This window comes from Excalfactoria chinensis, chromosome 4 (assembly GCF_039878825.1).
Source record: "Excalfactoria chinensis isolate bCotChi1 chromosome 4, bCotChi1.hap2, whole genome shotgun sequence".
NCBI classification, from domain to species: Eukaryota; Metazoa; Chordata; class Aves; order Galliformes; family Phasianidae; genus Excalfactoria; species Excalfactoria chinensis.
In genome coordinates, this window is record NC_092828.1 from 31,891,490 (window position 1) to 31,906,400 (window position 14,911).

Genomic DNA, 14,911 nt, shown 5'->3' on the forward strand with positions numbered 1-14,911 from the left:
TGCGTGGCACGATGGGGCTTCTACCAACACTTCCCATTTAGGGGGTAGGAAACTTGAAATTTGGGTTTTCCACATTACGTAGTCTTCATAACCTGGTTCTTAACCAGGGCAAAATTAAGCGTGAGGATAAAGGCTTACTCAGCATTACAGTTATCTACTCCCAAGCTGTAGAACAAAATGGTTTACACATTTAATTGGTTTTGCCTATTGTTTCCATGTATACAGTAGTCCTATTAATGAATGTCGTAGCTTCATTACTGGATATCACATTTTGCTGCTTGTTGTGTACCATAAAATAACGTCAGCACATCAATAACTTAAATAACACAAATGTAAACATCTTTTCTGCTTGTTATAATTATGATTTTGGCCTACAGAGGCTTTTTGATTTGTAAGACCATTCACATAACATGGAATGTAACTTTATTTGTTTTTCGTTTGTATATAATGAGACACCGAAAGCCCTTGTCATCTCTTAACAAGATACTAAAGCAGCTCTGTTTCATGAATGACAGCACAATTAAAGCTAAAAATCATAACTGAAAAAACAAAACCAAACCCTTTGCACTATACAATCTCAAATTAAAACAAGAAAGATAATGACAATCTTTTGCGTTAGCCAGGAAATGTGATTCTCTGCCGCGGGGCTTTTTTCTTGCTGACAATTCACAGAACGTGTATATGGGTGTAGTTATAGGTGTGTGTATTCTACGCAGAACAGCAGTCCCTATTTTGTTGATCTAGTTCTTCTAATTGTTTAGTTAAGCTACCTAACTGATACAATTTAGAGTACTACATTAACACATTTAACATCAAGTTTACATATTTGCGTCTTTGAAATACTAGGAACTTTTACACATTTTATTTGGCTTTGTAAGGACTGGAATATCACAGATAATGCAATCTATTCGTCTTTGAGAGAATATGGCTGTTATCAACTAGCTCTCTAAGGTTCAGAGTGAAATACGTTTCTCCTTATTTCTGTAGCTGACTGCAGAGAAGAGTTTCTTCTTTAGTGGTCAGTTTGATGTTACAGTACAGACTCTGCAGAGAGAGAGATACATGTTTAATGAAGAACAATTCTCTCTGGACATTAGAGCTAAGCTGTTGCAGCAAAATCGCTCCGCTCAAACTAATTTCCTATACCAATCCCAAGAAAATCTTATTCCGGGCATGTTTTGCAGTAGTATCTCCATGTGACCAGAGGAGGGCTCTTGGCACATCTTTGCCCAGCCTGGCAGGTGCGTGCAGAGGCACAGAGCCACCCAGGGCTGCCCGGTCCCGTGCTTCTTCCCCTCGCCTTGCCTCCCGGGTCCACCCGATGCACGGCTTGGGAATCAATGGGAAGAGGCGTCGCTCGCTGGCTAGAGTGGCTTCTCATTTCCCCTCATTCCATTCCGTGTTGCTGTGGGTTAATTTGAGATTGATGGATAATTCTTAAAAATCATGTTTCAGGAGTTGCCTCCCTCTCCTTCCTGAACATTCATCTGCTATTAGCCCCTGGTAATTTAGCAAATATCAGTTGATTTAACCCTCTATGTCTTATCCTGCTGCAGAAACTCCTTGCCTTTAGCTGAAAAATGCACTTGGAAAATGCACTTGCTGAGATATGTATTGCAACAGCGCATCTTTTCACATTAGGCTCTTGTACAAGTCCTGCTCCCTCCTGCACCCCAGAGAGGTGCCTGCCTCCCAGCTCTACTCCCTTGGCACGGGGCAGAGCAGAGCACTCAATCTCTTCTCACTGCCATTCATGACCATTGAATGAAGTTCAACCGCTTTCCACGTAGGTGTACGTGACATGATCTTGGGTTTCATTTTGGCTAAAGGTATAAACCTTTTACAGAAAAGATTTTTATTTCACAATCCTAGCACTAATGTAAATGTTTTGTTCAAGTTAAATGCTGAAAAACTATCAGAAAGAATTTAGAAACTTTTTTTTTTTTTCCCACAATAAAATTATTTTCCATCCCAGGGAAACACAGTTTATTTAATGTACTTTTTTTCCCCCTCAATATTATTCCTTTCTGCTTTTCTTCTCTTCTCACTTTTTTCTGTTTCTCCTTTTCTCATTTCTTTTCTGGAGCAGGCAGGTACAAGAAGGAAGGAGTCTTTCGTCAGCAGTCCTTTGAGTTAGAGTAGATTTCAGTGAGTCCTCACCATGATAGGATCATAAACTTACTGGGTTAAACCAAGCTAACTTTCCCTAAGCTGCCAAGTTTTAGCTGCACCATACATATATGTGTTTCCTTGTGCCATTTTCTTTTCTTGTAATTTTGTTTTTCTTGATGACCCTGAGCTATGGCTTCTGTCTCATTCTCACCACTAGTCAACCTTCCTTGCTTTTGTGGTTTTGCCAATATAGGCCTCAAAGAAAAAATGGCAGAAGAGCACAAAGTAGCTGAGGTACATGAGAGAAGACCAGATGATGTTCTGCACGTGGGAATGGCACTGGCCATGCTGCATCCAGGAGAAGACCAGGTAGTTGATTACACAGCCGACCAACATCTGGGTGATCTGGGACAAGGTGATGAACATGGCAAACTTGCGTGAGACTCTGAAGCCAGCAGCCCGCAAGGCATAGTAAGAGTACATAACAGCGTGCACTCCATAGTTCATGGTCATAAACCAGCCACCGCCAGCCACCATGTCCTTGTAGGAATACCAAGAATAAAGTAACACAGTAATGTGATGGTACCAGTGTAAGAAGATGAGCTTCTGTTTCCTAAGAATAATGAATATTGTATCTCCTGCAACAAAAAGAAAAAACGGAAAAGAAAAAGAAGGGAGGAAATGAGAAACACATCAAACACAGTAACTGAATTCTGCAGTGTTCTCTTCCCGTTGCTCTTGCTAGAGCATACACTTTTGGAGCATGAAAGAGCACCTCAGCAACTGAACTCAAAGCTTGTCAGATCTGAGCACCGGGTTGGGTCTGATATCTTGGTGTTTTCTGGAAAACCTAAGAATCCCCTTTTTGCTGCCTGGACAGCCCCTATTCGAAAACTCCATAGGTCTTTATTGTGAACATAATCTGTGCAATCCTCAAGTAAGGCAGGTGGACATACATGCATCACCTCCGACTGTCAGACTGTCTGTCCATGCACTGTGACTACAAGAGAAAACCAGAGAGCAGAAAATCTACAGAGGAAGCAGCACTGCGGTTTGAGTGCCTACCTGCAACTGGCTCTAATTAAATATCATTATGCAAAAAGCTATTGCGTATGTAACCTACATTACCGAACGCATGTAACTGCCAGAAAAAAAAATGCTTTTAGAAAGAAATTTGGTTTATGTTGAAATGAACATTCTCTCTGCAAATTCTTGTTACTGATGTAGAAAAGCACATTTTATTCCTTGTTCTTGCCTTTTTCTTTCTTCTGCTTCTTGTGATTGTTCTGAGCATCCCAATTAGATCTAACCTATACATAATTAGATATAATGAATATATATGTATGCTACTTATGTGCTATTGTTATAGACAGTGTTCCCAAACAGGTACCTTGAGATTTGAACCAGGGCCCTTATTTCAACATATATATCCTTGAAAATCCAAAAAAGAGTATCAGTGAGGGCTGGAACTGAAACTGCACCATCTGCACTAGGTCTCCAAAAGGCCATAATACTTCTGTTTATCTCATTAGCTACAAGATGTTGACTCGCATTTCAATAAGCAATCATATGACCAATTTATTGTTGATACGTAGTTCGAGCTGACGTCCTCCAGTTTTAACCAAATGAGATTTCAGTGGTTTTGCAGTAATTTAAGCAGCAGGAAACCAAAGGATTCTGACGCAGCAAAACAATTGGTGTCTGTCCCTTCCAGTGTTTATGCTGATGAATTGCTATCCTGTAATTTGCTGAATCAAATTCTCTGCTGAAAGGTAGACTTATTTTGCTGCACACCTGAACACAGTGAATTCTGCAGCCCTTTGAGGTTTGGCAAAGGCATTTTCCAAAAGGAAAGCTGGAGGGCTGCTGAATCACTGTCTCCTTCCCATTAAAACAATCCTCTCTTATACTAATAAGCTGTGGGATCAGAACACACACAGATGGGATGTTAAGTTGGCTTTGGCATGCATATCATAAGTATCATTTACAAATAAATCACTGGAGTGACAGCCGTTTATAAAAAGCCTCATCACACTGGATTTGGGATTTAAAAAGCCACGGATGTTGTGGGAAACTGGCTTCAATCTAAAGATAGCTTTCAGCATTCAGGGAGGAAGCACGTTACTGTTCATAATTGGTAAGCCCGCACATATATTTAAGGATGAATGCTGCAGAATGGAAGTAGCTTCTTGCCGACACAACAGCTCTAGCTCAGCCTCATACCAATATCCACAGAGTGGGTGGCTGCCAATGATACTGCTCAGATTTGTCTGCAATCACTGGCTACTTCAGAAGTGATTGGCCAGGCCTAGTAACACCGAAGGGAATTTTGTCCTCACAAAAGTTTCATGGGGAGCAGAAGAGATGTGATATTTTCTCAACATCCACATTGTGATCATGAAGTATACTGGTCTCTTGGGGCTGAACCTGGACCTACAGATCTACTGCATGAACTTGCAAAGCATGAGACCCCAGCTAAGAGCAATAGTGGACTTGTATCTCCAGCTGCTGGAAGACATGGGGTAACAGACACAAAAATACAAAGCACATGAAGCATCCTTGACTGGCAAGTTTGGATATTAGAAGGATGGCAGTGTGTTTCTGGCAAACTGTTGCAGACTTGAAAAAAAAACATCTCTGGAACTCCAGCTCTAACTGATGTTTCCTGATGGAGATTTCTTACTAGCTTTTCCTGGTTTTCATTCTACCTACAGCTCTTACTGTGTCGGGATGCCAGATATCCTTGAGTAGTGGCCACTTGCAGATGAAGACAATATGTGTAACAGCAGGAGCTCTAAAGAGGAACAGGAAAATCTTTTGCCACTTCCTTACAGAATGCCTCACAACTGTGAATCTGTGGCTGATGTCCAGCTGTTGTTAGATAGCAAAAATCCATGGCTGGCAGATAGGCTACATGAATTAACATGTATAATTAACAGGTTGGTGATGAGGCAGACTCCAGTCCTTTAAATACACTGGAGCTTAGTTGAGGACTTGGACCTACCTGTTCTGTTACCTGAAACCAGTGTTATCGTAGGTGTGCTGACAAAGGCTAGGAGAAAGCTCAGAAAGCTGAGCTGCCATTTCAGCTTTGAAGATGCGTCTAAATGAGGCACACTTTGGAGACCTCCATCTGGACAGCCTGAGGTGTATATACATACATGAGACTGTCTTGTACAACTAGAGCAACCAATCTAAGGGCTTTACACTCTGCCACATTACTTGCAAAAAAAGCAGTTTTGAAACAACGACAAAGGCCCAGCTGTTTTTCAGAAAGACTGGCAGAGAGGCAGAGGATAAAGCACTGAACTTGATGGCATTTAGAGAGAATGCTCTCTTCGTTCTGCTCAAATAGGCATAGCGAGAAAAAGGGAGACAGGGTACTCACCTAGTTCAGGTGCTTTGCTTAGCACAAATGCATATGCCCAGAATTTGCTGACAGGTCCAATGTAAAAACTCTGGTCACACACTGACTGCTTCAGGCCTTTGGTCATCAAAATGTACAGCATGTAAGGAGCAGTTCGAACAGCACCGAATATACTTTAAAACAAAAAGAGAAAATGAAGAAAGTTGAGTAGATACTTGGCATCTACATGTGGTCACTTCAATTCATTACGAGAAAAAAAAGCCATAGATGTGCTGAAAAAAATGAGCTCGAGACAGCCTTAAAGTTGAAGTAACTCTTCTGGCTCCTAGGAAGGTATTCTGAACACATAGTTGCAAAGTGGGCTGCAGTATTCCCTGGTGAAAGTCTGGAAAGGTAACATCAATGGTTTTTATTTCGTTACTACGAAAGGAAGGAGCCTTCTGTTTTCAGGAACAGTTGGAGACCCCTAATTCCACTGAAAACAACATGCAGAGTTTTGAGGCAGGTGGCTAGATTATTACAAGACACGAGTTAATACAGAGCTGCCATCAACACAACCAGGAGCAACTCCCTCTTCTGATTTCCTGAGTTTTCTCTTCTCTCTCCCTGTACGTGTTACATCCACAGGAGTTATGAGCAGTGAAGAAAACAGGCAGGGTACACAGATTGTAGCAGGATGTTGTGGTCAGGGCTGGTGGTTTGGTGCACGTGCTGACTTCGTCTCTTAACAGGTCACTGCTAACAGAAGAACTGACTGGTTGAACTGTTGTAAACAGCATAGATTCACCCTCATGTCACCAGTGAGGTGCAAGGTAACAGTGTTCTGTAAATGAGAAACATCATGAGATTTGAAATTATACTAATTAGTGCAATTACAGAGGAGATAGGTTCAGATAACAGAAGACACCCAGCTGATGGAAGGAGATTCTGTCTCAGCAGTGAGGCACTTGGCAGAAATAATTGCCTTACAAGAACACACTTACTCATTGTTTAACACATCATCGCTTGGTGGGCCTTCAAAAGCCACAACGAATATGGAGTGAAACAAGCACCTTTCAGAAAACTGGAGCAAAGGCCCAAATCCCTCTGGGGTTGAGTACATCTTACTTCATATCACACATCCCTGTGCTTCTACTCAGGTACATCTTATCTCCCTCTAGCTTCTCTGTGGCCCTGCTCTACCTGTCTTACTTGGTCAGAATGGATGGTTCAAGTAAGCCTGTAGAGCTCTTGATAAACATTTTTATATTATTTGCATAAAGATTTCCAAACCTTCAGCATTAATGTAACCGGTCCAACTTGCCTGCTGTTAGCAGCAATACTGCCCTTTGCCCACCCTTGCCCACTGCACGTTATGCTCCTGTGCTTTTCCATTTTGTTGCGTGAGTTTTGGCTGTGCTGTCAGAAAATTCAGACAATGGTCAACACTGCTCTGTTCTCCTTAGAAGCTACTATTATTAGCTGCTATTTGAATGGTGGTATTTGCTCATGGCTTCTACTGCCAGACTAGTCCTCCTGTTCTACACACAAACAAAAAACCCATCCTGCTGCGGTACAGGTTTACAGAAGGTATTTAGGTAAGCCTAGGTTTCCCAACAGAGCCACCCAAAGTTTTGCATACATTCCCATGACTAGGCAGGACAGCAGTGGTAGTCCCTCACATACAGATTTTGGACTCATCCATCCCTTCACAGTGAAGGGAAAGTGCAGCACTCCGGGCGTCTCTGAAGCCTGCAATGTAGTTCCTTCTCAGAGAGATTTTCCCTCCCAGAAGTGCTGTCTGTGCACATTTTTCTCACGTCTTTCTGGCATCGGTCTCTTCCACCTGGCACAGAGTGCCCAAGCCTGCTGAAGGGGTTTTGAAACTGGGCGCAACTTGCTCCATGCCTTCTCTTCAATGTTTCACATATGCTCTGTTTTCCTAGGAGCTGCATTTCTTGTTCTCAAGAAGACAGGAGATCTTCACTGCAACGTGATCAAATCACTTCCTGAGGCACTGAACTCCTCAACTTAGCCAGGGCAGGCTACTGCTTGCCTCCTGTGTTTCGAGTGGTGGCAAAACCAGGTGGAGGAAGATGGAGCAGAAGAGCTAACAATACACAGCCAGTTACCTACTTCTCCAATTAGCAAATACTTCAAAGCTGACATTAAAATGGCAAAAAAAAAAAAATAAAAATCACAAAATCTTGAGTTAGGAAATCAAACAGCTGCAACTATGGGTCTTTGTTCGCAAAGAAATTGTACTGCTCTTCTAAAATATCATATATTACTGAAGTTTTAAAGCTAAGAACTCATGAGCACATACTCAGCTAAGAGGAGCACTGACTCAAGCAAGAGACAGATATTGATTTAACTGCAGATGACTCAGAACAGATGCCCATTGACTTCATCTGGACCAATATGAAAGCAGAAGAGTATCTGCCTTGTGAGGATGGCACAGTCACACTTTGCTGTCCTGAATGGATATGACTCTTCCTGTCTTCCTGTTAAGCAACAACCGCAGAGATCTCCTTGGAGCAGGCACACTTGGGCACACACTCATTCTTAATTGCAGCAGGAGTAATTTCGTGGTATGGCGGCTTCCCTAAAAAGAAGTTCATGACTCCAGAAGAAGTGGCAATAGCTTAATGTGGTGTGTCAGACTGACCTGAAATCATTATCAGTGAAGAACAAACTAGATTTTAGGATACTTCACAAAGGAAGGTTTTATAAATAAGAGGAAAACTGGAAGTAACTGATCTGGCTGATCCTAATGCTTGCCATGGACAGGTAGCTATTTGTGCCAAAACACTTACCAACAAGCACAGACCACTGGAGACAGAAAAAGATCTAATGCATGCCTGCAAATACGCCTTGGATCCAGAGAGCTTGTTGTGCTTCTGCCACTTAATCTTGTTTGTACTGTGAGGTAAGATCAACCAACACATTTCTATCTTGCAAAGACATGATGTGCAGCAAAGTGATGAGACTGCTTGCTCAGTAAATCACTTCTGTTTCATTTTGCCCTCGCCCTGCTCTGTGCTGTAGCTTTTGTGAAGTATTGAAGAGAACTGCTTACCAAAGCAGTCTGTCTAGCGCGAATCATCCGCAGGGATTTCAGAAATAAGGTAGCAGTGAATTACTGTACAATTACAGTCTTTTGCAACAAGAGAGACTGATCAGAAACAAACTGCACCAGCTAATGCAGCTTTCTCATCTATTCAGACTCAAAATGTCCTACATTCTCCTCCCTCCAGGCAGTGGCTGCTCTGCTAGCCTAACAAATGCCCAGCTGATATTTTGCTGGCTATAACATGAGCAAAACGCATCCATGAGTAAAATAAAATCTAAAACTTTTCCCTCATAAACTTGATTTCAAATGTAGGCCTTAAAAGCCATCACATGCATGGGTCAGAGCAGCGTTTTTGAAGGAAAACTGAGGGCCAGGAGGTCCCTGATGTGACAGAAGACAAAAACAGGCATCAATGGCCAAAGGCTGCTCACTGCTCCATGTTTCCTCCACCCTGCTGTCAGAAGCATGGTTCCCAAAAAGCTAGAGAGGGCAGCAGACAGCTGTGGCCTCAGCTGTCACTGTGGCAGACCCAGCTCCTCCTGCTGCAGCTACTTCCCTGCAACTGGCACTGCTCAGACCACATCCCAGCCCAGGAGCAATACTGCAGGACTGAGCAGGAAACATGGCTGCTGCTTTAAAAAATACATTGAAAAAGCTAAAGAAATCCAGGCTTACATTTATCCCACAACAATGGCATTATTGCATTTTGTAACGTTCTACTCAGACATTACTCATTCTGATAATATTTTCCTATCTAGACACAAGCCCACACCCCAACTTTTCAGCACACAGTTCAGCTCACAATGCAGCAGCACTGAGATTCACAGAGAAGAAATCCTTTACTTTAGGTTTGTGCCCTAAAAATACCAAACAAGCTGATCCAACACCCTGTGCCCACCAGCTGGATCTCTGCAGAGACAGTGACTAGAATGAGTGTAAAATACATTAGCCAGAGGTGTCAGAAGTGAAGCGCTTCTATTTTCTAAAGCACGCCCCCATGCACTGTAATCTGCAGATGTGGCACCAGCAAGGAGCAGCAGCAGGGAGCAAGACTGCTGTGCTGCCCAGTACTGGAGAATTACCACAGGGACTTTGCCAGGCTGGTCTAGCAACCCCAGTGCCCCACAGGCTGGTTGGGGGAAAACAAAACTCAAATCTGCCCAGGAAGCAAGTCACAGAATCTCTGCAAATGTGATTCCCCCAAAGTGTGGTCCTGGGACACCAAACTGAGGATAATCAGGGCCCAGGAGAGCAGACTTTCCTCACCAACTCCAGCATCCACACGGCCTCACAGTCCTTCCTTGTCACACCATAACGGTGAGAACAAAGGAGGCAGCTTTTCATTTTAGCATGCAAAATATTTACAGAGGAAGGACACAGAGTTAGAAAGAGATGTTCAAAGGTCAGCCTCACTGACGAATGTGGTGCTTTCTAAACCTCCTTTGTGATAAATCAGGCTGCATTCAGCTTTCAGGCCTATTCAGCAAGTGTTTTGCTCATCAGATCAAGTTTCCTTTCTCCTTTTTGCTTGGTCTCTTAACAAAATCAAACAGCCTTTCTGTGCCCTACTGCCTGAGACCTGCCATCCTAATGTGGGAGCAAGAGGCTGTGGAGTGGGTGGTGTGTGGGGCGATCACAGGGTGCATAGGCACCCCTTGGACTGGCAGCATAGGGTAGCCTGGAACCACATAAAATATAAGCAGATACTGGGAAAACATACTGAGAAAGCATTTGTATGAGAAGTAACTGCCTGGATTAAGTTTCTTGAACAGAAATGCAGCTGAAACCACCTCCTGTAGAAAAGCTCTTAGCTCCCCACTTAGCTACCCTTGAATTTGACATAGCCAAGAAACTCAGAAACTCCTGAAATAAAAAGCAGTAAACTAAGACCAGTGTGGGCAGGCAAAGCAGTCAAAACACAGCGTACTTGCTGCCCTGCTATGGCAGGGGTGATGATACTACTAACCAGTGGGAAAGGAGTAATTTTATGGAGCTATTTGCCTCTTCCAAACCTAAAATCAATCACAGAATCACAGATTGGCTTCAGTTCCCTGAAGTGACCCCTCTCTGCCATAAGCTGGTTTCCCCCATGATGTCAGGATGCCCAGAACCCCATCCAAACTGGCCTTGAATGCCTCCAGGGATGGAGCATCTGCAGGTTCTCTGGGCAGCACTGCCAGGACTTCACCATCTTCTGAGTAAAGAATTTCTTCCTAACAAACACCTAATCTAAATCTCCCCAGTTCCCCTTGCCCTGTCTGTGTTTACACTCCCTGGTGGCCTCAGGCCCTGCAGGAATTGTTAGCAAGGAAAAGACCCTCATAGAAAATTTTAGTAGTTACCACAGGAGATATGGCAGGCCACCTTCATTCTCTGAACCAAAATATGAAATCACATTTCTTTCAGTTCCACCAGGATCTGGCTGCAGTGAGGGTAATGACCGAGTTGAAATCAAAGGGAATGTCCAGGTTAAAGCAGTTCCCTGGGTGGTGCAAAATGAGGAAAGAATATTATGGCTGTGGCTGAGCCTACTGGTCTTTATAGGTGCCTGGGCGCCCATTTGAAGCCTATTGTTCCCAAACCCTTTGGAGCAGACATGCACTACAGTTTCAAGGCTGGGGAAGAATTAAAGACATAACAATAACTTTTCAAGAGTCTGCAGAGATGACATTTGTTCCCCTGCAGGGAGGGGACTGGCAAGACGTGCCTTGTGAAATACCAGCTTCCTGACACAAGGATGCATAGGCTGAGCGAGAAATACATTTCCTGACTAATTGCTCTTAAATTTAATTGATGAATGCAGGAATGTATATGGTGTAGAAACTATAAGGTTGCTTTAGGCTTATCTATCTGTGATTGCAAAATCATGGTATCCTTGCAGCACAGTGAGCAACCATAAACTAAGAAACCGATCATTAACTACAGATGAAACAAGGGAAATAACTGGCTGTCATTCAGTGGCCTACATGGAATTGATGGATCCTATCTGGATCTAAAGCGGCCCAGTCATGCAATAGGACATGTTCTTTAATCTCACAGAAAAGCAGCCTAGAAAAGGATCTGGAATCCAACATCCTAAATGGTCGACGTGGTGCAAAGAGAGCATGCATGAATTTTTTTTCTAATTTATTTTAATATATTAGTAACTGACTAGAAGAGCCATTTCACATGTCTGCAGCTGGAGATTAAAAATATTTTGCTCAGTTTGTTGAACTGAGGGTTACATTTTTCAACTAAATGCATCAGCCTCTTGAGTAGTGAAGGATGTATGGTGACAGTGTTTTCACTAAATTATAAAAAACTTTGGAATAAAATAATACTAACTAGATATTTGGCCACTCTTGACTCTAAACGTAACATTTATGAAGCATTTTACAAGCATTTAAAAGAGGAGACTTAATAGTGAGTTACTTTGAAATCCTAGAGACACACTTGTTCAAATTACGGCAGATAAACTGAGCCCAACTGTTATTTTTATAATGGCAGAGAAGGTTAACATAAATAGGCTGTTGTTTTACCATCTTTCAGCATTTCTGAGGTGCTTTTGAGCAACATCAGGGTTAGATATGGAAAGAGAGAGACCCAGCCCTGCAGAGAGACTGTTCTCAGCAAGCACACACAAACCACCTTGTTTTCCCTCCCAGAACTGGCCTGAGTACCTCACAGAAAAGCCCCATCCCCTCATCAAATCTGCTTGTGATGAAAAGAACATCTCCATTCCTTCCACAGAGCAGACCTTCCTTGTTGCTGTACCAAAATTCTGGTCTTATCTGCTTCCCAACAGCCAAGTGATCTACCACTTCCAGCTTGGGTTGTCCCACAGATACCAGTGCCTCAGCAATATCCAGGCCAGCAATTGCTTTAGCTCAGATGTCTATGTATCAAGATCTGCCAAGGACAAAGCTGTTCTTCAGCTGGATTACATTCAGGTTTAGACCTAACTTCCTTCAGGCATCTCTTTGTGTTGGCATCACCAAGGCTTTTAGCATTGTATTTGTGAATACTTAAGTTCTTAATGGCATTTACTCTTGTGACAGCCTTGTAAAGTGGCAAAGCATTGATCCATTTCAAAGACTGGGAGGTAAGGCAAACTGAAATTTAAGTGTCCTGTGAAAAAAATTCTGTGCCTGAGCCAGGACAAGCAATGTTGTGCAACATCATGAATTGCATGTGGCTCACTGCCTTGTCCATGAGATCTGTTTGACTTAAGCAGGACCTCACTCTATTACTGAAAACAGTATTAAAGAATCCACATTAAATGCTCTGGCTTGGGGCATTTTCAGAGAGAAGACCCTCGTATAAAGCATTTTCTGACCTACCACAATTTTTTTCCCTCTCTTTTTAATACTATTCCCTAAACTTCCAAGTCACAAATTCTCTGTCTTAATCATACCTGCATTTTTAATTAGTTTGTAGACATATGCTTCTTTACATCACCTTTTCATCATGGGCACCTCTGACATGTTGGCAGCATACTCTCAGGACATGAAATACAGAGTAATGTGCAGAGAGACACAATGAAAGTTCATAAAGCCCTGATATCCAAGAAACACAAACAGCTGAAAACTTACTTATCTAGAAGACCAGATAAAAGCAATGCATGCCTGCCCCACACTTTGTTGCACTCCTATTTTCCCTTGACATATCAGACTAATACAAGCGTGGATTTGATCTGACACAGCTGGACACATGCCACAAACAAGAGCCTATATAAGGAGTTTTAAGAGAACCCTTGCTTCTATTTCACTTTGTCTTGCTCTCCAGATTTGTGTCGGACCAGATCCCAGCATCCTGTTCTATGGTAGGAGAAAATATTGGAACTTTTTTTCCACATAGATTTTTTGCTGCTGTTCTGATTATCAAGGATGCTTTGTATGAATGCTCCTTGCTGATCCCTTTACTCACACCAGTAAACTCCAGATGAAAACCAGTCGTTTAAAACCACCCTCCTGCAGTGGATCCCAATCCATGCCCAACTCCTTGGGATAGGTGCAGACACAAAACACAGTGGTTCCACACTGAGGTGGAAAATTCTGTGTCAGTGTTCTTAAAAACTCACTATTTCCTTTGCTAATGACCTAAGTTGATAAAATGGCAGAAAATGTGACCATTTAATGCCATTCAACAGCAAGCGATTCCATTGGAAGTTCATTTCAACAGGCTTCCATCCAAGTCTAGGAAGAAGAGTGAAGACATAACCAAGCCAGCTCAGCCATAAGTGCAGCAACCTACATGGACAAAAACAGGGCCCTGAATTCTCACAGTAAAAAGATCTCAATATTTCAAAGTCTCTGTTTCACTGAAGAAAAAATTACGCTAGCTAGAATTTCCCCATATTTTAACTAACAAACGTTGGGCACAGGTATGAAAACATTCACAACTCTTTGTTGGTGCTGCTGCTGAATCACGACAATGGTTTATATACTCATTTTGTCTACATCACTTTTAGCGTAAAACTGAACTTTAGTGTAAAACTGTACTATTCAAGAAGGAGGTTTGCGCTACAATACTTTGCCCTTTTGCAAGAGTTTAGACATCCTTGTGCTCAGTTTCCAACAGACAATTTAAAACCCACTAAATGATGCACCTGTGTTCTCCAAGGTCTAGCTGGTTGCTAAAATTATTTGGGAGCATTAATCATTCTCTTGCAATTGGCAGGAACAAGAAAAAAGTATGGAGAAAACAACCTGGTTCCGTGATGTCCCTTTTGCCTATGAAATCTGAACACCTTTAGAAAGCACATTTTCAAAGGTTATGAAACCAGTTTTGAAGAGCACTTACACTAATCTCATACTTTAGAAAGAACACAGAACTTATTTTTTTCAGTTCATGCATCTGAAAGGCAATAAGGTACCTATAGTCTTCATTGTAATTACAACCATTGTAATTAAGAGCACAATTTTCACGCATGATTTGGGGGTAATAAGTGTCTTTAGCTTCCTGAACTCCCTGTAAGCTTGAAATGATGCTTTTGTTCCAAATTGTAATTTCACTTCTGCAGCTGAGGGGGACACATCATTCGGTAACATTTGTTTTCTTCCAGGTGTTTCTGCTAACTAGAGATGGACTGCCTATGTTATGGTGCCTCCAAAACACATGGACACAAATAGTTACCTGCTCTGCAAGGGTGCAAGAACACAAAGAAATAGGCAGTCCCCTGCAGAGAAACCTTCCTTCTAAAGCCCTACTGCTCCATTGCTCCTCAGCCTGTCCCCTCTCCCATCCCCTGACAAGACAGAACAGATGGAGTTCATGGCTTTCCTGCTTTGAAGGTGATGGAGTCCTATTCAGGGTGGAATCAAAGCCCCAGCATTGTTCAAAAAGAAAAGAAAAGGAGGAGTTGAGAAATAACATATGCTTGTCTCAGTGCGATACTCACC

At 42.4% G+C, this 14,911-nt stretch overlaps 1 protein-coding gene across 2 annotated transcripts in view; it reads right to left on the reverse strand.

The window, feature by feature from the left end:
• Positions 1 to 339: 339 nt before the first annotated feature.
• ELOVL6 (ELOVL fatty acid elongase 6) overlaps positions 340 to 14,911 on the reverse strand; it is a 64,778-nt gene continuing 50,206 nt past the window's right edge. For both annotated transcript variants that reach the window (XM_072335437.1, XM_072335438.1), the window contains exons 3-4: positions 5,501 to 5,652; positions 340 to 2,750 (exon numbers count right to left, since the gene is read on the reverse strand). In XM_072335437.1, coding sequence (XP_072191538.1) covers positions 2,326 to 2,750; positions 5,501 to 5,652 — 577 coding nt within the window. In that variant the 3' untranslated portion in view covers positions 340 to 2,325. The remainder of the gene's footprint in view (positions 2,751 to 5,500; positions 5,653 to 14,911) is intronic.